Source organism: Urocitellus parryii, chromosome 4 (assembly GCF_045843805.1).
Source record: "Urocitellus parryii isolate mUroPar1 chromosome 4, mUroPar1.hap1, whole genome shotgun sequence".
NCBI lineage: Eukaryota > Metazoa > Chordata > Mammalia > Rodentia > Sciuridae > Urocitellus > Urocitellus parryii.
The window spans coordinates 110,373,905-110,399,660 of record NC_135534.1 but is presented as its reverse complement, the minus strand read 5'-3'; the positions used below and the strand labels follow the sequence as shown (position 1 = coordinate 110,399,660).

The 25,756-nt window shown below is 36.3% G+C and overlaps 2 protein-coding genes across 3 annotated transcripts; one reads left to right on the top strand and one right to left on the bottom strand.

Moving 5' to 3' along the window:
* The first annotated feature begins 5,225 nt into the window (after positions 1–5,225).
* On the top strand, positions 5,226–6,220 carry Or6t1 (olfactory receptor family 6 subfamily T member 1). The gene is given in 2 exon segments (XM_026402737.2): positions 5,226–5,871; positions 5,874–6,220. Coding segments are annotated over 2 exon segments (993 nt in total).
* Positions 6,221–10,834: 4,614 nt separating this feature from the next.
* On the bottom strand, positions 10,835–12,254 carry Or4d5 (olfactory receptor family 4 subfamily D member 5). Of its 2 annotated transcripts, XM_026402720.1 has the most exons (2): positions 11,353–12,254; positions 10,835–10,862 (listed from the first exon to the last, which is right to left on the bottom strand). In XM_026402720.1, exons 1-2 carry the CDS (start codon positions 12,252–12,254, stop codon positions 10,835–10,837), a joined length of 930 nt encoding a protein of 309 aa, XP_026258505.1. The 2 variants fall into 2 exon arrangements, with proteins under 2 accessions (XP_026258505.1, XP_026258504.1); XM_026402719.1 differs by lacking the exon at positions 10,835–10,862 and having other exon boundaries at positions 11,310–12,254.
* Between the last annotated feature and the right edge of the window lie 13,502 nt (positions 12,255–25,756).

Below are 25,756 nucleotides of genomic sequence, written 5' to 3'. Positions count from 1 at the left end.
ATCTCTTTAGTTGTTGGGTTCTACATAGATCAACACTTGAGCACACCAAGTACAGGATGACGTTATGCAGAGACCTTATTTTCATCTTTTAAGTACCCAGAAAATGAGCCTACAACTTTCTATTTTATTAGGGGCCAAAGCACCAAGCTTCCAGCTTTCAGAAAACTTTAAAGTACTCACTAATTTCATGTGAAGATCAAGTTTTACATGCAGAGGGATAACTGGTGATCTATTATAATTGAGAGAGCACAAGACAAACGTCCCCATCCCAAAACAGTGTGTGTGTGTATACATACACACACACACACACACACACATACACACACACACACATATATACATATATACACACACACATATATACATATATATACACACACACACATATATACATGTATATATACACACACACACATATATATATATACACACACACTTGAAGTGTTTATATGTAAATAACTGTAAAATATTCATATATTTTTAAATTATATTAATCATATTATTTTACAATTACTTAAAATAAAGAATATCATATAAGGGTTGTAGCACTACTGGGAGCAATGGGAAAGATCCAAAGGTAAAGTTTAAATTTCTGTTGTCTCCAGGGTCAACTCTGTTTATGCTCTGAGTCTGTAAGCCCACTGAATTTAATTAAATTGAGCATACATATTGTCCAAACTGTATGCTTTGTTCTTGCCACCTTTAAGCAGAATGTACTTATGTAATAACTATGACATATATTTTAAACAGTAATTGTATAATCTTCATAATCTCATCTCCCTATTGAAAAACTAAAAAAAAAAAAAGTTTGTGATTTGCTACTTTAAAACTAAAAGGCTCACTTGGTTTTTTGTTTTGTTCTGGGGTAAAACCTGTGGGTGCTCTTCTACCACTGAGCTGTATCTCCAGCCCTTTTTGTTTTTTGTTTTGAGACAGAGTCTAAGTTGCCCAGGATGGCCTCAAATTTACAATCATCTTGCTTCCAGCCTCCTGAGTCACTGGGATACAGGCATGTGCTCTCATACCCAGCCTTCATTTCCCTTCTTCGTGTGAAAATATTCATCCTTAAGTGCCCAATTAAATGTCACCGATCTCTTTATGAAATACTCTGAAGTATTTCATGCTGTCCCCAAACAAACTGTGTACATTTCTTTACTATGCCCCCATAAGACTTTGGTTTTACTCTTATTATGGCCTTCATTGAGTTCTGATGAAATTTATCATTTGCATAGATCTGATCCTTATTACACTATGGGCTCCTACACTATTCAACTTTGTATCTTCAATACCTAGCAGAACTTGGCACACAGCAGGTGTTCTGTCTTACCTTTATAGGGATATTTAGCTAGCCCCTAAAAAGAGTAATCTCTGCAAACCCATGGGGATATTGGAGTGCAAGACAGCCATCTGTAATGTAATGAGAATTCAAAGGCCTAAGATTTATTGCTGCTCTAGGGCATTTTAAAGTCAGTTGTATCACCACATGAGAAAGTTGACAATATTTTTAGTTTAGAAAACAAGGCTTCACATAGCTGAGCTCTTCTGTATCTTCATCTCCTGTTTAACTCTTTCCTTTACCCTAATCATACACAAACCTGTTCTATATTTTTCTTTCTTTCTAAAACAGTATTCTTCAAACTTTAAGGTAATAAGAACCCAAAGAAATTGTTAAAAATCTGTATTCCTGGATCTTAACCTTAGAGAATGATTGTATATTTATGGGTAGAAGCTAGAAATCAGCATTTCTAAGAAACAAACTGGGCAGTTCTGATGCAGGTTTTCCACACTCTCAGGGAAAAAAAAAATCAATAACACTTGATTAATAAGATGCTAATTTTATACCAACTTCAAGACACCAGGAGTATATCTAAAGAGAAGAAAGCAAAAACCAAGTGATGATCTTACAAATAGCACAGGACGGCTTTAACATGAGAAAGACACTAACTCAGAGATTACAAGGTTAGCACACATCACTCAGCCAGAGAGAGAGGTCCAAATCTAAGTGGTCTCTGAGGATGAAGGGATCAACAAAGGGTCTGATAAGCACAAGTTTAGGGTGAGCCCTGCTGGGAGAGCTCCACCTTCTAGAAGGGTTTTAATAATCCATCAGAATTAGGGTAAGAAGCAAAATTCCATGAGGGAATACTTACTGGAGATTATTAAAATAGGCAGGTACTTCTGTGATTCCAGATCTATAAAGAATTGGTGATTATAAATAAATCATGGTTGATACTTCATCTTTGTATCCAGACAGAATGTAATATAATTTATGTAGCCTGTGACAGAACATAGAGGACAAGGACAAACAAGTTTCTATGATCTAATGAGGGTAAGGTATCCATCTTCTGAGAGTGGAGAGGGCATATTAGGTCATAACCTCTACCTGTCATTGCTCTGGAAGAAAATCTGGAAAATGTTTTCTCTTTTTCAAGATCAAATCTTCAAACTACTCAATTAATTACTCTGCGATCCTCAGGGTTATACAAAATGACATATAAGAGGAAAGGAGGGGTAAGACAAGATAATTCAAATGGAAGAAGTGATTTACAGTAGAAGGGGTAGAGAGAGAAAAGGGGAGGGGAGGGGAGGGGAGGGGGGATAGTAGAGAATAATACAGACAGCAGAATACATCAGACACTAGAAAGGCAATATGTCAATCAATGGAAGGGAAACTGATGTGATACAGCAATCTGTATACGGGATAAAATTGGGAGTTCATAACTCATTTGAATCAAACTGTGAAATATGATGTATGAGGAACTATGTAATGTTTTGAACGACCAACAATAAAAAAAAAAAACTCCTATCATCAACTGACAAATGAAGTAAGGTAACAAATAGAATCTGATATTAAATTTGTTTTATTGTTGCTCTGAGGCAACTGCACAGTTAGTTGTATTACTCACATAAGATAACTCTCATATAAGACAATAGTTTTAGGTTAAAAGTGCAGGCGCTGAAATCAGAATAAAATTGTAATCAATAATTCCACTACTTACTAATATGAGTACTTTCTCCTTGTCTGTAGAATGGAGAAAATAATAATGCGTGCCTTGTGTAGTTGCTAAGTGATTTAACCAAGAAAGAATGCAATATCCAAATCAGTATCCACAACCTGCTCCCCAGTAGTTTCAAGGTTCATAGTTATACATACTATGATTGTAAGTTTGTGCTGTAGTCAGAAACCAGAGTCAGAAATTTGGTTCTACCTGAGTTTGTTTTGTGGGTGTGTGTGTGTGTGTGTGTGTGTGTGTGTGTTTTACTTAAAACTGCTATATTCCATCTTGTTCAGTTGTAGACAATAATAGTAGCTACCTAATTGTGTAAGTCATGTCGAATGAATAAAAACGTGTGTGTGTCCCCATTAGTTCTAATTCCCTTCACTGATCCTCATCTTGTCAAGAAGTATTTTTAATGCAAAATGCATATAAACAGGAATGCATTTCCAACAAGAATACAAACAGCGTATAATTGTGGGACGTTTGGTAAATTGTCCTACTTATTAAGTAACCTGATCAACAAGATTATTTTGAGGTTCAAAATGACAAAATTTAAACATGTATGTACAGGGATGATATTGCTATTATCTAGATTTATATGAGATACAGCTAGTCAATTGAGGAAGGTCTTTGGGAACTTGTGATTATTCGGGTTAAACTCTTAAAGGATTTCTGGATTTCAGACTCTAGTGTATATATCTTATAATAACCAGAAAATGATACTGACAGCTAGACTTTATAAGTTACTTTTAATAATATTTATCCCATACTTTGGAAATAGCCACAGTAGCACTGTTACCGTACAATAGAGCTCAAGCAAACTTCTTGGAGTGTCATTAAGGTATTTCTTTGATTTTAGACATACAGACTCCAGCAAAATGAAGTTTTATTATTAGCTAGCTACTTAAGACCCAGGACTTATTTCTGCCAAAACTGATACTGAGAGAACTTGCCCTGAGTCCTCTCTCTTCATCATTGAAGAAGGATTCCTGACCTCAGTCAATATTCTCTGTTAAAGTGATTTTAGGCACAATGAGAAAATGTGTGGTTCTCATCTTTAACATTAGTATTCTGTACTAATAGATGATACTGGATTAAATTTTGTCACAACTCTCAATACTTCATTCCTTGTCAAATAGTAATTTGATGATGACTTTCATTTTTTTCTCCTAGAGTATTTGATAATATTTTCCCTAATTGATAGGCAAGAATTATACAATTCTGAGTATTTAGTGCAAGATGTAAGAAAAGGATCTTGGAACCAAGATGTCTTGTGAAACCCAATCCTTCAAAATATGTAGATAAATTTCACAAGACTCCCAAAACTCCAAGGACAAAATAAATTTATCTCCAAAGTAAGGAAGAAAGTTGAGGAGGCAAGTTGATACATCCTATCTTTTTTGGTAACATTCCTGCTTTCTCTCTGTTTTATGCTACTTGAATGTTAGAAGAGTTGCATTTGAGATTAGTACATTTTACACCAGAAGGAGAGATTTCTTATAACCTACAAAAGTCTGGGAGTGGAGAAAAATAACACTTATTAATGGAATTAGAGCTTTGTACTGTCCAAATCTATATAGTTTCCCAGTTGATTAATGAAGATAAAATCTCCAAGGACACAAAAGCCCAAATTTTTAAAATGTTATTTTATGATATGCCAAGACATATTAATGCCATAAATACTGAAACAGTTCTTGGTATAAGCAAAACTTTTCTCATGGTACATTTCCTCTGCAACTTCTTCCCTGATCCCTCTATTCCAGCAGATTCCTCCAAGGACATACTATCTAGGAATGTGGTTCTCTGCTTAAGTCAAACAATGGAAATAGCAAGTGTGTTAGACTCACAGAGGCTGCCTAGGAAACTGCCTTTACCGCTGTTCCCTTTTTGCTCATTGAAGAGTCACTTAAATTTCCTTAGTCATCCTTTTCTTACTTGAGAATAATAAAACCTAATGTTAAGGGTAGCTAAGAGGGGATACTGCACATAAATTTCCAAATACAAAACTGGTGTTCAGTACCATCCAGGTTATCTATTACTAACTACCTGCTATCATAATTGGTTTGTTTTTGTAAACCACTTAGACAGAAATATGAATCAACACATTACCAGAATATAAGACAGAATTAAAGATTCCGTATAATTTTATTGGTTGATAAAATGATGATTGGTAGCGATAAACCATTTTATAAAGTTGTGTTTCATTTCTCTAGCAGGTGACTGGAGATGAGCTCTGAAAACTGGACTCAGATAACAGGATTTGTCCTACTGGACTTTCCCAGTAACCACATCCTGCAGATGCTTCTGTTTCTGGGGTTGATGGTGACATACATTGTAACAGTCACAGGCAACCTGCTAATCATAGTGCTCAGCTGGATGGACCACCGCCTGCACACACAGATGTACTTCTTCCTGAGGAACCTATCCTTCCTGGAGCTGCTGCTGGTATCTGTTGTGGTTCCCAAGATGCTTGACATCATCCTCACAGGGGATCACACCATCTCATTTGCCAGCTGCATGATCCAGTCCTATCTCTACTTCCTCCTAGGCACTACCGACTTCTTCCTCTTAGCAGTCATGTCTCTGGATCGCTACTTGGCGATCTGCCGACCTCTCCACTATGAGACTCTGATGAGTGGTTATGTCTGTTCCCAGTTGGTGCTGGCTTCCTGGTTAGCTGGGTTCCTCTGGGTACTTTGCCCCACCATCCTCATGGTCAGCCTCCCTTTCTGTGGCCCCAACAGGATTGACCACTTTTTCTGTGACAGTTGGCCCTTGCTGAGGCTCTCTTGTGGGGACACCTCCCTGCTGGAGCTGGTGGCTTTCCTGCTCTCTTCATTGGTGTTACTGGGCTCTCTGACCTTGACCTCAGTTTCTATGCCTTTATCCTTGCCACTGTCCTCAGGGCCCCCACAGCTGCCGAGAAAAGAAAAGCCTTCTCCACCTGTGCCTCACACCTTACCATGGTGGTTATCTTCTATGGCAGTTCCATCTTTCTCTACATCCGTTTGTCAGAGGCTCAGTCCATGCTGCTCAACAAAGGTGTCTCTGTCCTGAATTGTATCATCACACCTCTCCTGAACCCATTTATCTTCAGCCTCCGCAATGACAAGGTGAAGCAGGTGCTGAGAGATGCCCTGAGGTGGCACTGGTCCACTGTTTCCAGGAAACTATGTGGGTCACAAGTAAAAGGAAATATCCCTATTAAATTGGGAAATTAAATATATATGGTAAATATTTTTAATGTGCAGAATTTTTTTTTAAAGACTCCGCAATGCCCTACAACTTTCTCAGCTAGTCTGAATGAATATGCAATAAGAAATATCAGAGTTAACTCTCATCATTCTGCCTGTAGTTCTTTTAATGTCTCCACACCCCCACAGAGAGAAGCCAAACCCAATTGGCCAAAATTTTAGAATTCTGATTAGGACGCATTCCTTCTGAGGTGGAATATTTGAATTGGAGAGCATGCAGCAGTGGGTGGCCTCAATGCAGAGAGGCAGATCCTTTTCCACGTCTATGCTGAAGGGCCCCATCACTGCTTCAGTCCCACAAACCACACTGTCCACCAGGGCAGGCTAAACATGGAAATTGCAACTTAGAGTTTAGAGGTAAGAGGCCTGGTGAGGACTCCTTCTCCTAGAACAGGGGCTACAAACAAAACCACCAGAACCTCTGATTTGAGAAAGCCAGTTCTGGCTGCAGTGATAAGTGGTTCTTTAATTTTGGTAGAAATAAGCCAGATGAAGAAAGAAGCCACCAGTGTTTCCTGCAGCACAAGCTGTAGGTACAAAGACTCAGAGGGCCTCAAGCATATTTAGGAAACTCAAAGTACAGTAGGATCACATATGAGGCAAAGTGAAGGAAAACACAGGGACGGAAAGGTGAGCGGGACCTCGTCAATGCAGCTCTGTTAATATTAAGAAGCTCCAATGAGTAAGAATGGTACAGCCATTTGCTGGCCCTGTGCATCTCCAGAACCCTAAATTAGATAAGAGAAATTGTTTGGGGCTCTAGTAATCTATGATTTTGTATGCTCTGAAAGAATTATAGATTGTATCTAGGTCTCTTAAAACACGCTTCGTTAATAGATCATAGTAACAAGCATAACACTAGCATTATACTTAAGAATACCATTTTCTTTCTTGTTTTTTCCTTGTCTTCCTCATGTGTAAAATAAAGGAGCTGAATAACATAACTTTTAATATTTGGGGGGATCACATATCTTTTTTAAATATCTTTATTTTATTTATTTTTATGTGGTGCTAAGGATCGAACCCAGCGCCTCGCACCTGCTGGGCAAACGCTCTACCACTGAGCCACAACTCCAGCCCCTCACATATCTTTTTTGAGAATTTCATGAAATTTATAACCTTTTTCCTCCCCAAAATATTATATAGAGACCTAAAACTTAGCAAAGGATTTCAAGTTGTTTATGGAACACTTAAACTCATTTATGGAACCCTAAGTTAGATAAGAGAAATCATGTTTGGCTCTGGAAATCTGTAATTCTATATGATTTTTAAAAGAGTGCAGATTATATCTAGGTCTGTTCAAACACACTTCACTTTTAGATTCTGATAGTAAGTGCCATCATTAGTATTATATTAGTGGTAATATGGATGGATGAATAGAAGATAGGTAGGAGATAGGTAGGTAGATAGATAGATAGTATATAAAAATATATCTGGATAGGGAGAGAGAAAGATGTAGACTCTGACACTATACATACTAAGTATGAGAAACTGAGGCTAAGTTAATATACTTTATTGTATATTGCAGGAAAAACTATAAATTCACCACACCTAAAGCAAGTTAATTGAAGAACTATAACACTCTGAACATAGTTAGCTTTTAAGTTGCATGTGCCAAGGACATGAACAAATAGCCTGTTCCAGATTCATCTACAGTCCTAAATTCCAATCATTATCAGTGCCCATTGGGCCACCTGAGCCATATTGATCTATTTTAGGAGGACTCTAGGCAATTATTTTTATAGGAACAATAATAGGAAGGTAACAGCCTTTTGGACATTGATCTGCCATTTTTGGTGTACAAAATAAATCAAGTAATCTTGGAAAATCAGACTTCATTTTCAGAATAAAGAAAGGATAAACAAACTACTCTGTGTCAAGCAGCTTTAAAATCCTATCATTTCTGTAATGGTTGTGGTTGGTTCAATAAGAAATATATTTAAAAAAAAATCTTATCATTTCAATGATTATAACTCTATTTAGATTTTTCAGCATCCTAAGTTTCATTGCAAACTGAAAAAAGTTAAATAAACTTTTAGTTCAAACAGGCACAAACACTGAAGAAAAGTCATTTTGTTCAATTTCTAATAATCTCTGTGCTTTTGTATAAATTCTCCTATTCTGTTTAGACACATTGATTGTAGAGTCTATAAGAACTATTTGATAGTCCAAAAGGAAAATACTTTGTGCATAATAAATCGAAGCATTTAAATTGCCTCTTTAAATCAAGTATCCATGAAGCTTTATACTCCAAAAATTTTACCATAAGGTACATAAAGAGAGAACAGGACCAAAGAAGACATCAATAATTTTTGAGACTTGCAATTTATATCAAGAAAATAGTCATGAAATTTGTTTGTTGGCTAAGAAAGACAGGATGTTCTTCTTCCTTTTACTGTCACTTTAACACACAAGTGTCAAGGCCTGAAGAACTTACTAGAACATATATTTTTACCTAAAGAAGATCCTGGTAAAACAAGAAGAGAAAGGATAATGATAAAAAGAAATAAAGGAATAAAGGGACAGGGGAGTGGATGATCAGAGATCTTCTTGGTGCTCTTTACTGCCTCTGGGGTGGCACTGAGGAGAATGCCAAGGTCAGGAGACCTTCTCTTGCACCACAGAAAGACATCTTGAATGAACTCACCCCACAGGCTGTCCACCAAATGAGCTGATGTGTGGCATAATTAAAGTCATCTAAGAGAAACAGGATGGTGAGGAAAAGGAAGGGCCACTCTGGGTCTCTGTGAGACACAGATAGAATACATGACTGACTGTACCCGCCTCCAGGCAGTGTACAGATGTAGTCTGAACCACATCAGTAGGGTTATCATGGGGGTCACAGTGATGGGGGGTAAGATAATTGCACCCTATAGAACAAAAACCGTGACCAGGAAATGATGGAGAAAGTCAAGGGACTCATCGTTGGTCTTAACCCAAAGCAAAGCATAGATGAGACTGTTGGAACTGGAGCATCACCAGGCCCTGACCAAACAGAGAAACCCAACTTCAAGCCTTGTCAGGGAGCATCCAGGGCCAACACAGAGATAGAACTATTCTCAGGTCCATCTGTGAATCCAAAAGGCAGCTCAGGTCAGAAGGCAGATGGCAGAATCCAAAAGCCTGATGTATTTTGTAAAGAAAATGATCATCTACTTAAAAGAACTGTGTGATTTTATATACAGAAGTAAGTGTACTAGATGTGCCTAATTTTCCTCAATTGCCCAGCCAAGTAATCCTTGTAAAGAAAATAATATCAGTTATTAAAAATAAAGAAACTACATTTTACTTGCACACATGATTTTGTCTAAGTAAATATGTGGCTCTACTTCAAGTTCATGCCATGAGAAAACAACTCTGACTTAGGTATTGTAACTCCAAAATTCCCTTTCCACTAATGTGCACTCTCTTTAACAGATGAAGTGTTTACTCTGTCATGTCCTTTCCTTTAATATCCCAACTCCCTTTTCTCTAATCCTAGGCCTTTTCTATTTGGACACTGACCCATGCTCTAGTCCTTGTATTTAAACATTTCTTCTCAGTTGGCTGTATTGTGGGAAGCAACTTTGCTTATAGTGACTTATTAATAAAAACATAAGTGAAGAACAATGACATAATGCAAAGATGACAGATTCCATGAAGGGTAACACTGATTGATTATAATCAGTCAAAAAGTTAAATTTGCAAAACCTTGCTTGTTTTATTTTTACAAATATTCTTATGTATGCATGTGGAGATAAAAAGGTACAACCCTCACAATTCCAGTGAGATTTGATTGACAAACTTTGTCATAGCATATAAAGCAATCTGAATCAAGGTGAGAATAAGATATTAGAAAAGAATATAGAGATGATGAAAGAAGTCTATAATCATTTTTCTATCACTTCTTAAGCTGAAGTAGAGACTACTTTCTATTTAAGAACCAGAGGATGAAATACTGTCAAAGCAGTCATCTGTGGTTCTGCAAAGCTTAAAAGGTAGCTGAATGTAAGAATGAGTTTTTGAGCAAAGGTATAGAAAAAACTACTCACCTATACAAGTCTTCTGGATGTTTGTCCCCTCAAGAAAATTCCCCCTTAATTCTCTAAAAGAAAGAGATCTTTCTCCAATTCCACATTCTTCATGTGTCCATTTCTCCATGAATTATCTGCCCATATTCCAATTTCCAATCTGCCTGACTCTCACAACCACACTTGACCTAGTCCAATTTAAAATTCCAATTCTACCCATGATGTGAGTCTAATCAACAAAAATTCACAAAGAGATACTGACTTTTAGGAGCATGAAGAAGATTAGATATTATCTAGAATTTGGGCTTCAAAGTTATGTAGACATACGTACATTGGATTCCAGAAATGAGCTCCGTGGCCTTCAATAAGTTATTTAAGTGTCTCTAACCCACAATTGACTCATCTTTTAAAATGAGTTAAAATAAATAATAAATATAAATCACTTGATATAATGCCTGACATAATAAGCTCTTACCAAATGCTGTTTAGATGAAGAAGATGAAGAGGAAGACTGTGACAATAATTGCAATAATGATAGCAACAATGACCTTGAGAAACTATGAGGAAAAAATTAATTTGATGGACATAATTTTCTTCTTCTTCATTGACAGACATTTAGTCAGTCTCTTGAAATCAGGATCCCACTTTTATTTTAACCTTCATATCCCATCCTATCTCCAGAAAGATGACAAGTGTTTTGAGCTCTTCAAATATGTTTTGTGTCTAAGAAGTGATAGCAAGAAAGACCCCAGGTTTACCACCTCCATGCATACTGCAGCTGGAAATTTCTTGGCAAGGCCAACATGCTCATCTCGGAAGATGCTCTCTGAACCATATGGTACTTCTGTATGGAACTTGGAGACTTTTTCTTTAGACGGCATCCCATGTTCTAGATTGGCTAAAAGTTATGTCGCCAGAAATTTTGATTCTAAACAATGGACAAGCAATAGGGAAGGAGCTTTATCTACTGTATGGGTTTTCTCATGCAAGTTAGTACAGCGAAGCATTTCTCAGATTCTCCGAACCCTGTCTCTGCTACCTGGGGGTCAACGCTCTGGGGGACCAATAAAATTCTTCTGTCTCTTCCACAGTTTCTTCATGGCCATAATCACTTCTTTGTTTCTCAGGGTATAAATGGCAGGGTTCAACATGGGAGTGACCATTGTGTACAGCACAGAGACTGCTTTGTCCATGGGGAATGTCCGAAAAGGCCTTGCATAGATATAGATGCAAGGTACAAAGATTAAGGTCACCACAGCAATGTGAGAGGCACAGGTAGACAGAGCCTTGCTGCGATCCTCCCGAGAGTGGCTTCGGAGCATCACTAGCAATGCTGTGTAGGATCCCAGCAGCACCAAAAAACACATTAGGGTGACCAAACCATTGTTAGACACCATCAGAAGCTCTAAGACAAAAGTGTCAGTGCAGGCCAATTTGATCAGCTGAGGCACATCACAATAAAAGTTGTCCAGCTTGTCAGGCCCACAGAAGGGCAGCTGGATAGTCAGTGCAACCTGTACAATGGAGTGGATGAAGCCCCCCACCCAGGAGGCTGCCATGAAGAGCCCACACACCATCTGGTTCATAATGAGCGTGTAGCGCAGGGGCTGGGAAATGGCCACATAGCGGTCATATGCCATGACAGTCAGCAGGAAGATCTTGATGCCTCCGATGAAGTGGAAGAAGAAAAGCTGAGTCAGGCAGGCAGAGAAGGAAATGGTGGGGTTTTCTGAGAGCAAGTCGACCAGCATCCTGGGTGCTGTGATAGAGGAGTAGCAAAAGTCCAAGAAAGAAAGATTGCCTAAGAGAAAATACATGGTTGTGTGCAGGCGTGGATCAGAGGTCACTATGGCCACAATGAGGAGATTTCCAGTGACAGTCACAAAGTACACAGCTGCGAAGAAAATGAAGAAGAAGAACCTAAGCTCCCATACCTGAGAAAGCCCCAGTAGAACAAATGCTGTCACCTGGGAATGATTTGATGGATTCATCTGCGTGGTGTGAACCTACTGAAGAAAATGGACATATTCATCGAGGTATCTGCAAGCTTCCCTGAAATAGTTTTCTCCAGCCCATCTTAGTAATTATCAACTGTTTCATTCCATAGGAAGAATGTTGTGAGTTGTGCTATTGGACACCATGCATGTGAAAGAGAAAGACTCCTTTCTTGTGATTCTAGAAAAGCCCAGAGAAACTCTAAGTTCCTAGTAAAATCTAAAAATAGAGGGAACTAAAATATTAAGCTCCTCCAAAATGTTTGAGTACCAATGTAGTTTTAGAAACATAACCCAAAGAATATTTTCTTACTTATATGGGAACAAGAAGAGGAAGCTTTAAATATTCATTGAAATTTAAAACTCACCATCCCAAGATAGTGTTACATGCTCTAAGAATACTCAGAAATTAACCTTATGAGATATGTCTAAGATCTATGTGAGAACAATCTAAACTTCTATAAATTTATGTATTGACTTACTCAAATGTCATGTTTTAAATAAAAGTAAACCATGAATGCTACATATATTATTTTTAATTGTTTCAATCTCTCCAATAAATTCATTTATCGACTTTATTAAGATATAGTTGACAGTGAATAATTGCTTACATTTCAGCAGTAAAATGATAATTTGCAATAGGCATACACTGTGAAGCATTGATCATGATCAAACCAACTAATACATTCATCATCTCAAGCCCTTATCATTTCTTATGTTTGTGGTTAGAGCACGTCATATCTGCCCTTCCAGCAAATTTTAACTGTACAATATAATATTGTTAACCCTATTCATGTGATTGAATTAGCTCTCTATAATTTATGTATTTACATTTCTAAAACTGTACCTCTCGATCAGCATCTACCCATATCCTCCTCTCCAGCCCCTGGTAAGCACTCTTATCTGTTCCTATGACTACAACATTTTTAGATTCAACATAGAAGATAAGTTATGCAAAACTTATCTTTCTGCATCTGGCTTATTTCATTTAGTGTAATATCCTCCAGTTTCCTCCATGTTGTCACAAATGGCAAAATCTTCTTTTTTAAAGCTGAATATTTGATTATATATATGCATAATATTCTGTTACACCCACACACCACATTTTCCTTATCTATTTATCCACTAATGGACATTTAGACTGCCTCCATACTGAATTCCATACTTGAACTGAAATTAACATGACTAAGAGTTGCTTTTTTGACAAAAAGTAAAAATTGACTAGAAAAAAAAAGAAAAAATCAGAAACAAAGGAGGAAACATTCCAATGGATGTCTCAAAAATGCAAAGGACTATAAGGCACTATTATAAATAACTACAAAACAACTGAATAATTTAAAAGAAATTGATAAAGTCCTAAAACATACAAGCTTAAAAATTGAATCAAAAAGAAAAACTGAACATCCCAATAACAAGGAGAATGAAAAAATAAAAATCTCCCAATGATGAAACCCCCAGGAACAGATGGCTTAACTGATGAATTAAACTGAAACTCAAAGAATAATTAATACCAAGCCCTCCTAAACTATTCCAAAAAAACAAGAAAAGGAATACTTCCAAACTCATTCTATGACACCAGCATTACCCTGATGCCAAAGCCAGACAATGCCACTATAGCTAATATCTCTGATTAACAGAGATGCAAAAATTCTCAAAATACTAGCAAACAGAATTTAACAGCACATTAAAGATCATACATACACTATGATCAAGATGACTATATCGTATACTTAGTTTGACATAATTTTCATAATCTACAATAATTTACTTTTAATTTTCCTTGTAACGAGAATTTATTTACTTTGTCCCTTAACAAATAAGGTTGCACTTATCCTATTATATTCATCTTTATCCACATCTCTTAGAATTTCTTTATGTTATATACCCAAGAATGAAACTGCTGTGTCAAAAAGTATGCTTGGGCCGGGGTTGTGGCTCAATGGTAGAATGCTTGCTCTGGGTTTAATACCCGGCATCACATTTAAAAAAATGAACAAATAAAATAAAGGTATTGTATCCATCTATAACGAAAAAAAAAAAAAATTACAAAAAATAGTATACTTATCTAGCGGGGTGCAGTGGCATACACCTGTTATCCTAACACCTTGGGAGGCTGAAACAAGGAGGATCACAAGTTCAAAGCCAGCCTCAGCAATGGTGAGGCACTAAGCAACTCAGTGAGACCTTGTCTCTAAATAAATACAAAATAGGGTTGGGGGTGCAGCTCAATGGCTGAGTGCCCTGAGTTCAATCCCCAGTACTGCCCCCCCCCAAAAAAGTATGTTTATCTAAATTTTAAGCATGAACTTCCATCACACCCCATGAATGTAAACATAAAATGATAGCCCAAACAAATAAACTGTTAAATGAGATATATTCTTGATCACTTGATGAATATATTTGCATAAGACACAGAAGACAAAGTTTGATTTTGGAATTCTTGGTTATGTAGAAGTCTATTTTGGAAGGTGACAGGAGAGAACTCAGTCTCACTTGCTTTCTGTTCACCCCTGGCTCCATCCTGCACACAGGGGTCTCCATAGTATATGTGTATGCATCCCAGATTGCATAGTCAAGCTCCGTCTCCTGCCTCACCATCCAGAAAACAGGTCACTCCTTGGCTATCCCTCAGACCTGGGAGGACACAAACCTGTGTCACAGTTTTGCCCATGGGAGTGTCCTTATGCAAACAACTCAATAGCAAGAAAATAACCTTATTAAGAAGTGAGAAAAAGAATATTTCTCAAAAGAAGACAAGCAAATGGATAACATATATGAAAAAAATTCCAACAGCACTAATCACTAGGGAACTGCAAATTAAAATCACAATGAGATATCACCTCACACCTGTCAGAAAGATCATTATCCAAAAGACAAGAGATAATTATGGGGGGAAATGTGGAGAAAATGGAACATTAATATGCTTTTGGTGGGAACAAAAATGAGTACAGCCATTATGGAAAAATATGTAGGTCCTAACAAATTTTTTTTAAAGGCTACAATTAGAATAACCATGATTCATCAATCTTCTGGCTATGCATGCAAAGGACTTGAAGTCGGTCTGCTGAAGAGATGTCTGTACTCCCAGGTTCACTGCAGCATTATCCACAATAGCCAAGTTACAGAAGCAAACTCAGCACTCATCAGCGGACACATGGATAAGGAAAAAGTGGCCTGTGTGCCCGTGGAATATTATTCAGCTTTTAAAAACACAGAAAGTCTGTCATTTTCAAGAACCTGGATGAATCTGGAGGACATTATGGTAAGGGAAATAAGCCAGACACAGACGGACATATACCACATGCCCTCGATTATGTGTGGAATCTATGGCAATGGGTCTCAGAATCAGAGTAGAAAGATGGTTGCCAGAAGCTAGGAAGTGGGAGAAAAACCAAAATGTACGTATATTACATGGTTTTTATATCATAAATATATACCATTACAATTTGTTGATTAGTAATAATTTTTTATTAAATTAAATTTAAAAAAAGGGTTTTTAAAGTTGTGCTGGCCATATTTCAAATGTTCTCCAAAGCCCTAGTGGTTGGGAGCTACTGTGTTAATCAGAGGAAGGAAGTTTCTTCTGAACTCCATTTCAAGGAACTTTGAGGCTAGTTGCGTTACAATAATAAGTTTCATTCCACTTGTGATGCTCTACCAATCTTCCTCACAATAAATAGCTATTTGGAAATTTATAATATACCAAATTACGAAATAACCCTGTGCCAGACAGGACACATTTTGTAAGATTGATTACAAAAACCTTGAACTACTAGACAAGATAACCTGTTGAGGACACTAGAGAATATAGTAGTTAGGATTCAACAGCCCCACAAAAGTTTACGTTTGTGGAAACTACATCACAGAACCTGAACTCTAGTTCTGCTTCTGCACTAAAATATGTGTGGCATTGGAAAATTTACTTAATCCCTCTCAAATCTTTAGTTTTCTGTATGTAAGATAAAATGATAACAATATGCCAAATTTGCCTTGCTGAGATATTTTAAACATCAAATCATGCAAGATATTTAAAAACAGTTATATAAGGCATAATGTATTTGCAACCTCTGTCTGGATTTAAGAATTTTCTTGAGCTTATCATCCCTGAAAACTTCCTTAGATTTGACAGAACTTCAAGGTAATATATCTCATCACTAGAAATACAAATGTAGTTTTACATTTTAATCAGTATGCAGGGTTTTATTTTAACATTTTAAGTATAACTCTGACATTGTGTGTGAATTTCCTATTTCATCCAAATCAATAGTCATTCATTTGCAAAATATTTTGTGTAGAGAGTATTAGTAACTATAAGAATAATGTGTTATTTAAGACCTCTACTTTCTTGGATTACATTTTAGATTAAAAATAAGAAAACAATCACTCTGGTAATTGTGAATAAAATAAAAATTGAGAATAGGTTTAAAATGTAATAAATGTGTTTGGAAGATTATAGATACTGTGCTAATGAGGAAGAAATTCCCTCTGCTTGATGGACTGAGAGCTGTATATTTCCGTCATCCAAGGATCTCTATACCAGCAGTCAGAAGGTGCTCAATAACCATAACATTTGCCAACTCTACAAAAACAAAATTTCACAGAGAAGATAACATGTGCTTTAGAAAAGCTCAGTACCATCTGTACAGACCCTGGCTTTAAAACTCATTAACTAGGAACACCTGGGCAAAGTCTCTAATTGCTGTGGATCTAATCTGCAAAATGTGAGCATTAATGCCTATCTTGCAGTTTTCAAAAGTATAAAAGGAGGATAATATCCTTTAAGATTAGGTTAAGCATGAAATCCAATAATGTATAAAAAGCATTTAGCCTAATGTCTTTTATTTGTTTAGAAGAAATCTTGGTAACAATATCTTGAAATTTATTTATGACTATGTCTTGAGATTTGGAAAGGATATTTAACTGTCAGAAATAGGCTGCAACAAAGATGGTGAATTTCAAGGGGAAAGGACAGATTAAGAAAATATGTGGAGATCTGAGAGTGGAGGATATGAATGGGTAAGGTCAAAATGTTCAGTTGTAGACAGAAACCTAAGTAAGGGATAATATTGAAAATTTAGATAAAGAACAGATTGTGTTCTCAACTTTAAATGTTAGACTAAGGAGTCCCTAGTTTAGGTAGAGTTTCTGAGCAAGGGAGTCAGAAAATCAAATCTACGCATTAGAACCTCCTAGGTGTGGCACTTGAGTTTAAGCAATGATTTAAGTAAAGATTTAAAACTGTGGGATAGGCCTTCACTAGGAGAATTATAAAAGTTTAAGCCTTTTGTTGAAATCACTCTACTTTAATGAACACATATTTCCAGTTAGAGAGGAAACATTCTAATTTTAACCTTATTCTTTATCCTGAAAGTGAACAGACCTTAACAGGAAAAGTGGTCTGTATTATAAAGTTGCTCAGAATTAAGACCCAAAGAAGTTCAACAATACACTGAGTCCTCAAGGTCAGTTAGTAGCACAGCCAGGACTACAGTCCTGTGTGTCCTTCCAGACTTCAAATGAATGAAATAAAGCTTATGACAAATGAAACAGCTGATAGTCACTCACCTGGAGCTTCCCATGTAAAATATCCCTGTAGCAATAATGCATAGAACTTGGGTCAAAATTTGTAAAGCGGTGAAGATTCCATCAGGCCCTTGAGAGGGGTTAGGGAATTGAAGTTGGTGAGCTCTAGCACAAAGGGATTATTGACGACAGCAGGAGGTAAATGCCAGGCATGGGGCAGGCAAACCTCTGGTGCTCTCCTAAACCAAGTGTCACTGGGGACCACACCAGCGGAAAGGGAATGGAAGGGCAATGACCCAAGTTAGCCATCCCTTTAGGACAAATTAACCACTCTCCCTCATCACCACATCACAGCCCTGACCTTCAAATATTAAATTTTTAATTACCTGTCTCCAAAATTTGTTGGTGGTAGGTTATTTTAATCTTTCTCTTGTGTTCTCTCATATAACCATACCAAACTATAACCATACCAAACTACTATATGGAATTAAATATTTAAGTGCAAAAAAAGTAAGAAGTAAGCATCCAGCCTTCTACTTCAAATACACCTCAATTGGCTTTTATTGTTCTGTGCTAATTTTATTTTCCTTTGATGCTAGGAATCAAACCAAGGGTCTCACACTTACTAAGTAGGTATTCTATCACTGAGCTACACCCCACAATAATTATTTTCTCACAATTATTCTTGCTAAAGACTTTAAATGTCATTTAAATAGCTGATAATATTTATGCATGCCAATAAGGCAAATTATATGCTACAATCAATCCCCAAACTTTCTAATATCTTAGAAATATTCCTCAGAGAGATGCAAATTCTATTGAATGTTTGATATATATTGATTTTAAGAAAATTTATACAGTGCAGGTGTCTTACCACACTCTTACCATCAATAAATATTATCAATTTACTTTATTTTTCATTATTTGTTAAAATTCTAATTTTAATATAATTTTTAATTACTATTATTAAGAATGAACACTTCTTTTGCCTTTTAAAAATTCTTTCATAACCTTCATTTCTTTCTTGGTATTGCTTTATTGTTTATCTAATTTGTGAGTTATTATTAAGATTAGTAACTCCTTTTATAGAAAAATAAATATATATTATTACATGTACATATATGTGAACATTCCATAAGTAGGTATCCATGCATTTAACTGTAAAATGTATATGTCTATAACATACATAAATTGTTATGTTAACAGTTTATCAGTGAAGAACCAGTTTTTTGGTATCAGTACTACTCCATTTTTTGCTGTTTTTTTTTTAATACTTAAAAAGGCCTCACTCTTTCCAGTATTCATCCTATATCATCTAGATTTTATTCTTGTTTTTCTTCCTTATTTTATTTTATTTTTAATTTATAAAACTTTTTTTCTAACAAGTTAAATTTCCAAATTCTTTTCCAAAACTTAGACCTTTTCCTTTGGAGGATGTGTGTGTGTGTGTGTGTGTGTGTGTGTGTGTGTGTGTGTGTTTCTATGAGATATAAAGATTTTCTTGCAAGAATATTGATGATTCCATTGATTATTCTATCAATTATATTAGCACTATGACCTAGATTTACTTGTTTTTAAAGTAATATATGTAGATGTGTTTCATTTGTTATAAAATATTAAATATAAATCCAGAAAAAAATATTAGTTAATAATGTGATCACAAATGTTTTTTCTTGTGTTTCTCATATAAATATGGCTTTTTCTTTGTTGAGGTAAGATATTTTTATTACTAGGTTACTAAAGATTTTGGACGGGTTTTAATTTTTTTAAATTTTTTATTCTAATTTGTTATATATGACATCAAAATGCATTACAATTCATATTAGACATATAGAGCATAATTTTTCATCTCTGTATACAAAGTATATTCACACCATTCATGTCTTCATACATGTACTTTGGATAATAATGTCCATCTCATTCCACCATCATTTCTAACCCCATGTCCCCTCCCATCCCCTCCCACCCCTTTGCCTTATCTAGAGTTCATCTATTCCCCCTACGCTCCCCCTCCCTATCCCAGTATGAATCAGCCTCCTATATCAGAGAAAACTTTCGGCATTTGGTTTTGGGGAACTGGCTAACTTCACTTAGCTTTATATTCTCCAACTACATCCATTTACCTGCAAATGCCATGATTTTATTCTCTTTTATTGCTGAGTAATATTCCATTATGTATACATACTACATTTTTTTTATTCATTCATCTACTGGAGGGCATCTATGTTGGTTTGGATGGGTTGTTTTATTTGGTTGGTTGGTTACTTTATTTCAATTCAGAAATTTAAAGAATATCCAGAGCGGGGTTGGGGTTATGGTTCAGTAGAAGAGCGCTTGCCTAGCACATGGAAGCACTGGGTTCGATCCTTGACTCCACATAAAAAATAAACAAATAAAATAAAGGCATTGTGTCCATTTATAACTAAAAAAAATTTTTTTAAAAAATATCCAGAGCCAATTGATATCATCAATCTTTCCCAAAAGGGTCAATTTATATGACATAAATTTTGATGCATTCCTTAATTAAGCTGATTCTAAACTTTCTGAATGAGATTAATGTGCTGTTGTCTTGGTTTGTTTGTTCAATATCTTTGTATCCATAGGGTTTGGGTTCAAAATTCCCTTAGTTACCAAAACTCTGTGAATGTTCAACTCCCTTATTATAAAATAGCATAGTAACTACATATAATCTACATGATCATTTCCCATACTTTAAATCATCTCTAATTACTTAAAATATCTAAAATAAATAAATTCTATGTAAATTGTTGTTATATTGCATTGGTCTCAGAGTAAAATAAGAGACAAAAAAAATTTAGGCCTAAGTACTGTTTTGATTCACGATTGGTTGAATACAAAGATGTGTAACCTGTGGATACAGAAGGCCTTAGTTTTAGGACTTTCACGTCTTTATTAATTGCTGCAGTCAGTCCTGACCTTTCTTTTCAGAGTGTGGTGGTAGGTTTAGAAATGAGTATTAGACCTCATTCATAGGGGATTCTCTTAAGTTTTTCTCATCTGGAAAATTTACTTCTTGATACTTTTTTACAGAATTTCTCAGTGACAATTAATAGGCTTGGAGCTTGTTCTGAAAATAATTCTTTGTAACTATAAAAGTTTTATTTACTTGTAATTTAAATTTTTCTCTAATCAATACAAATATTCTTTTAAAAATAATCCATTTCACTAATATTTACAAATATTATAGAGAGGTGGTTATGAAAGTTAATTTTTAAAAATCTTTTATGACATTTCATTTCCTCCCTTGCAAAAAGTTTTTTTCATGAATTTTTTTCCTCAACTTTGTCAAATGAATGATTATATGCTTTTTAAAATTTAGGTATTTGTCTTCTTAGTTGAAGTTTTGCCAATTCTAGGTGATTTTGGAGCTATTTCATTTTCTAGATAACTCTATATTGTTTTCTATTCATTTCAATCTAATTTTATTTCCTTTTTTCTGATACTGAGTTGTTCTATTTTTAGTTCTTTAGGTATAAAGTTGGGTATTCTTCCTCTTTCTAATGTATGCAATTAAGCTATTTCATTCTGGGCATAGTTTTTACTGTATCTCGCCAGTTTTGGTATGTCTTGCTTTTGTTTTTCATTCACCTCTAAGTATTTTTTTCATTTCTTTTATTTCCTTCTTTGACCCTTCAGGTACTTAGGAGTATGTTATTTAATTTCTACAAGTTTGTGAATTTCCCAGTTTTCCTTCTGTTATTCAATTTCAGCTTCATTCTATTGTGGTTGACACTTTGCAGTACTTTAAGTTTTCTAATTTATTGAGATTTGTGACTTAACATGTAGTCTATCCTGAAGAATGTTCCATGTGCACTGAGAAAAATATGTGTGTTCTGCCGTTATTGGGTTGAGTGTTCCTATGTGTCTATTAGACCTGGAGGGTTTATAGTGATATCCAATTTCTTTGCCTTTTTATAGAACTGTTTTAATTTTTCTATTATTAAAATTGAGATAGTGAAGTCTCTGACTATTATTATAGAACTGTCTATGTTTCTGCTCACATTTATTATTGTCAACTTCATGTATTCTGGAACACTGCTATTTGGTGTGTATATGTTTGTCATTGTTATTTTCTTGATAAATTGACCCTTCCATCAATATATTACTTTCTTTTTTGTCTCCTACAACAGATTTTGATTTACAGTCCATGTTGTCTCATGTCATTATAACCACTCCAGATGAAAGGGCTTCTGCCACTTTTTCATTTTGTTTTATAGCTTTTCTGCCACTCATTCTGATGGTTTGTATTTTACTATGTTGTTACAGTTTGTATCCCAATGATCTTAAATGTCCCCCCACAGGCCCATATACTAAACACTTGGCTGGAGCCTGTGGCACTATTGGGAGATGGTAAAACCCTTAGTAGGTGAGCCCCAGTGGGAGAATATAGATCACTGGGAACATTGCTTTGAGTGGGTTATTGGGATGCTGGTCCCTTCCTCTCTCTTCATTTCCTGGCTACTATGAAGTTGGCAGCTTTGTTTCACTACAAGCTCCTTACTATGATGCTCTCCCTTACCACAAGCCCCCCCAAAACAGAGCCAACTGACTATGGATTGAAATCTCCGAAATCATGATTTAAAATAAATCTTTCCTTCTTAAAGTTGACTTCCTCAGGTATTTTATCACAATGATGGATCTTTTTTCATTTTCTTTTATATTTATGGACATTTCCTTGATTAATTAATTAATTAATTAACATGTCATATTTATAGCAAGTTCAGTTAAATTGATACTGATTTACCTTCAAAATTATGTATTCTATTCACATATAGGTCCATCCCTTCCTCTCTTAAGATTTTTGTTTTTGTTTTAGAGGATCACACATTGCATCTTTATATGTATGCCTATGAACATAGATTTAAGATGTTTTATGAATTGTCTTTAAATCATTTAGGAAATAAAAATTGGAGTTACACAAATACATAATACTTTACTGGAGATCTTTATTTCTTCATTTAGCTTTGAGTTAATGTAGTATGTCTTTTTTAAATTGGTGCATTATGACATATTCATACATGCAGATAACATAATATGCTTAATTTTATTTCCTAGTATCTCCCTTTAACTCCACTCCTCTCTTCCCTGATACCCTACCTCAACTCCACTGGTCTCCCTTTAATTTTTATAAGGTCCTTTTTAAAATTTTTTTCTCTAGTTTATACATATGAGAGAGAACATACAACCCTAGATTTTCTGAGTCTTGTTTATTTTTCTTAACATGATACTCTCCAGTTCAATCAATTTTCCTGAAAATTATATACTTTCATTTGGAATGGAATAAAACTCCATTGTGTATGTATATGCCACATTTTCTTTATATGTTGATTTATTGATGGACACCTATGCTGGTCCTACTCATGTCCACATGGGCAGTGGAAATGGGGTTCCCCTTGATGGGAATGGGATGGCTGAGAAATAAAAGAAAAGAGAAATAAAATGGAAAAAAAGAACACAGAAAGTAGTTTCAAAAGCAGAGGCAGGAAGGGCAAGCTCATCAGACAGATTGAGCTTCTGGACCAAATGAGGCCTCCACCTGCTTTATTTATATCAGAAAACATCAAAGGCCTTCCATAGAATGTTCTTCACTAAAATAGGACAAATGTGGGCTGTTCAGTTCCTAACAGGATATGCTCATCTCCAGTACTACTATGAGAAACCTTTCTAGCAGAGCGGAGGGAAAGATCACATGCATTGGGTAATCTATTGCCTCGGGAGAGCCACAGAAATTTCCCAATGCCAGGCCTATCCCTCCCTGGCTTCCATGTCAAGAGAAGTTCCTCATGTATTTTACAGATGGCTTCCCACAGGCCGGTTCCATTATTTGGCTATTATGAATTGCACTGCTATAAACACGAATATGCATTCATTATTATCATAGTATGCTGACTTTAATTGTTTCAGAAAAATATCAAAGATGGCATGCATCTGACTTTATCAATAGGAATTCTAAATCTCAGGAAATAATACCAAGAATTAAGAAATGGAATCACATCCCAAATTAAAGCATTTATGCACTGCAAAGAAAACAACAGTATGGAAAGAGAACCTACATAATGAGAGAAAATCTTTGCCAGCTATTCTTCTAACAGAGAATTAATATCCAGAACATATGAAGAACTAAAAAAAAACTCAACATTTAAAAAACCAAATAACTCAGTAAATGGGCAAATGAATTAATTTCTTCAGAAGAATAAATTCAAATGGCTAGCACAAATACATGAGAAAATGTTCAACATCTTTAGCCATCAGGAAAGTGCAGATCAAAACTACACTAAGGTTCTATCTCAGCCCAATTATAATGGCAGTCATCAAGAATATTAGTAATGGTTTTCAAGATGGCGGACCAGAGGGAGGCAGCATTCTGTGTTGCTCTGTGATCCAGATCTCACCTAGTTGGAATACTGCATCTCTGAGAGTGTTAGAGGACGCCTATCCAGCTGCTGTCTGCAGTGTTCGAGTAGGACCCAAAGCCCAAAGTTCCAGTACCTGCAAGACTCCGTGAGTGCCTTAGCAGAATCACCTATCAGCATATCTGCAGACTGCCAAGATTTCACACCGCTCTCATGAAGCTCACTCAGCTGCTACCTACCCACAGCACAACGCCATCGCTCAGTTCCCTCAACCTCACCAGACACGCCAGCACTGGAAGCAGACTGCCGCCATCTTGGCTAAACATTCTCAGCATATTAGGTGGGGGCAGTTCCCAGATTAGATCTCCAGGGGCCAGTGGATTTTTGCAGAAATCACCAGTGCTGCAAAAATGTGACCACCTGCACAGAAATTAGAGCCTCTGGGTTCGAGTAAGTCTCCGGATTCCGGACCCAAAGCCTGCAGTTCTAGCTCATGCATGACTTAGCAGAAACACCTATCACCACCTCTGAAGAACTCCAGTCAGCACACCATTCCCACACAGGGCACTCGGCTGCTACCTATCCACAGCACAAGGCCATCGCCCAGCTCCCCCCACATCATCAGACACCCTGGTGCTGGAAGCAGACTGACTCCATCTTGGAAAACCTTCCCCGCCATTTTGTGGTGTGCATGGCTATCAGATTGGATTGCCATTTGAGCAGGTACCTGATTTCCAATTCCTCCCCTCTCCCCAACAGCATTAAATCAGCACAGTGGCCACCCAACACAAGAACAGCTCTCAGTTGGACAGGAGTGCAGTGAGAACAGGGTGCTGCCCACCTGGTGTGAGCCTGGGTGTGAGAGTTCCCACAGTTGGGACCTGATAAATAAGAGAGGGGAGGGAACTAAAGTCTGGAGCATAACAGAGAGACCAGGATTTGGGAAATATCCAGGCAAGAGAGGGAAATGATACTGGGGTCTCCAGTCAGACCTGTGGTCACATAAAAAGACCCGTGAGGCACTATTTTCCTGCTGGGACTGGTGGGCAGCACTCCCCACTTCTAGATGCTCCACACTAGGTCCAGTCTTCACACCCTGGTATCTACACAATCCTGAGGGCAGAGACACCTATGGATGAGACAACCCCACCTACTGGATGAGAAGAGAAAGAAACGGATTTCTAAGAGTTTTTTTTTTTTTTTCTCCTCTTCTTTCTCTTCTACCCTTCTATCCTCTGGCCCTCACATCCCCAACATATGTAAAACCAAGAACTTTGCATGAAATAGAACTTTGAAGACTGAGTCACCTGAATAATATCATATAGAGGAATTGCATAAGCCCCCTTTTTCTCTCTTTTTTCCTTCTTTTTTCTTTTTTTCTTTTTCTTCTCTTCTTTCTTTCTTTCCCTTTTTTTATATTTCTTCTTCCTTCACCCTACAAATTATACTATTTTAGCATCCTAAAATTTTCTAAAAATATATATGTGTTTGTTTTATGTACTCTACTGTCTTCCCACGTAATTGTCTACCCCAAACTACTTCCTATCTATTCTCCTGCTACTAACCATCTACGTTAGATTTCTCCTTCACATTTCCTAAAAT